The 1754-nt window shown below is 47.2% G+C and overlaps 1 protein-coding gene across 1 annotated transcript in view; it reads right to left on the bottom strand.

Annotated features, from left to right (window-relative positions):
* LOC106816699 (phospholipid-transporting ATPase ID-like) overlaps window positions 1–1211 on the bottom strand; it is a 15384-nt gene extending 14173 nt beyond the window's left edge. Inside the window, exon 1 of the mRNA XM_014821318.1 lies at window positions 1026–1211. Coding sequence (XP_014676804.1) covers window positions 1026–1211 — 186 coding nt within the window. The remainder of the gene's footprint in view (window positions 1–1025) is intronic.
* Between the last annotated feature and the right edge of the window lie 543 nt (window positions 1212–1754).

Raw genomic sequence — 1754 nt, 5'->3', positions numbered from 1 at the left:
TAGCAGTAACAACTATACCCAATTTCAAACATGTGGGTCAAAGGGTTCCTGAGTTATCGTTGACTGTAGCCAAATGTTGATGGAAGGACGGATGGACGTACGACGGACGACCCATGGCACTAGCTCATCTCGACAATGTCAAGGTGAGCTAATAAATACACGGATGTTTATTATTTTTTAAACTTGTGGCCTCTATCGGAACAGTTTCACGTCGTCGTGAAAGAGCCAATGCGAAGCTTAGCTGCTCACTTGTCTAGCCAGATTACGGCGTTCAGGTCGAGGTGATTGGTCGGTTCATCGAGTAGCAACAGCGTGGGTTCGATAAAGAGAGCGCGCGCGAGCGACACACGCATGCGCCAGCCTCCGGAGAAGTGGTTCGTCGGCCGTTCCTGCATCTCGGGCGTGAACTGCAGACCAGAGAGGATGCGACGTGCGCGCGCCTCGGCGGAATTCGCACCAATCGCGTCAAGTTCCTCGTACACCTGCAATCAGTGACGGAAATTGGCTGGAATTTCATAATCCATATATATAAAATATTAAAAATTTGACACTCAGCATTATAATATAGGCGATGCCTCAGTGCCAGTGGTTTTTTTCTTAACAATGTTATAATGAAATAAAAGTGTCAATGACACTGCAGGGGTGGGCAAACTTTTCAAAGCGAGGGCCGCATCAGTGGGCCATGAAAAGTCAAAGGGCCGCACCTTTTAAAATCGGGCGGTGCGCTCTAAGATAATACGTGCGTTTCGCCTCAAGGGCGCCATCTCTGGATCATAATTAGCTAAAATGGCGTTGCAGAGCGAACCAGAGACAATAGAACACTAATCTGTATGACACTGAAAAAGTCAGCCTCGGTTCAAGCACAAACATGTTGACTTTCACAAAAAAAATTTGATTTTTTATTTTTATTTTTTTATTTTTTTATTTTCTGCAGGCTTCCGCGGGCCGCACAGAACCCCCTAGAGGGCCGCATGCGGCCCGCGGGCCGCAGTTTGCCCACCCCTGACCTAGAGTGATATACGGACCTGTGTGAGGGTTCCGGTCTTGTCGGAGAATATGTACTCGATCTGTCCCAGCTCTTCGTTCAGCGTCGTCGTGCGGGTCTTTGCCGCCGTGTCGTTGCGCTCGTAGTACATGCTGCGGTCCCAGTTGATCCACCAGCTGTGGCCGAAGCGAATGATCTCCACGCTGAAACAACGCGATGAGGGCATGGTTGAATGTGACACTACGGAGGTGACACTATGATGGAATGTGACACCGTGTATGTGACGCTACAGTTGAGTGTAACACCGTGTATGTGACGCTACAGTTGAGTGTAACACTATAGTGTAAGTAGTACACACGCTGCGGTCCCAGTTGACCCACCAGCTGTGGCCGAAACGAATCGTCTCCACGCTGAAACAACGTGACAAGCACACGGTTGAATGCGACTCAATAGAAGTGACACAATTATTGAATGTGACACTGTGTAGGTGACACTATGAGGGTGATGTTACGGTTGAATGTGACACCATGAGGGTGACACTATGGTTGAATGTGACACCATCCAGGTGACATTACAGTTGAATGTTTCACAATAAATGTGATGCTATGGTAAAATGTGACACAATAGATGTGATGCTACAGATAAACATGACACTATGGTCATACCTGACACTACGGTAAAATGTGATGCTACAGATAAATATGACACTATGGTCATACCTGACACTATGGTAAAATGTGATGCTATGATTAAAGGTGACACTACAGTT

Source organism: Priapulus caudatus, unplaced genomic scaffold (assembly GCF_000485595.1).
Source record: "Priapulus caudatus unplaced genomic scaffold, Priapulus_caudatus-5.0.1 Scaffold1458, whole genome shotgun sequence".
NCBI classification, from domain to species: Eukaryota; Metazoa; Priapulida; class Priapulimorpha; order Priapulimorphida; family Priapulidae; genus Priapulus; species Priapulus caudatus.
The sequence above is the reverse complement of the archived record's forward strand: the minus strand, read 5'-3'. Positions and strand labels throughout refer to the sequence as shown.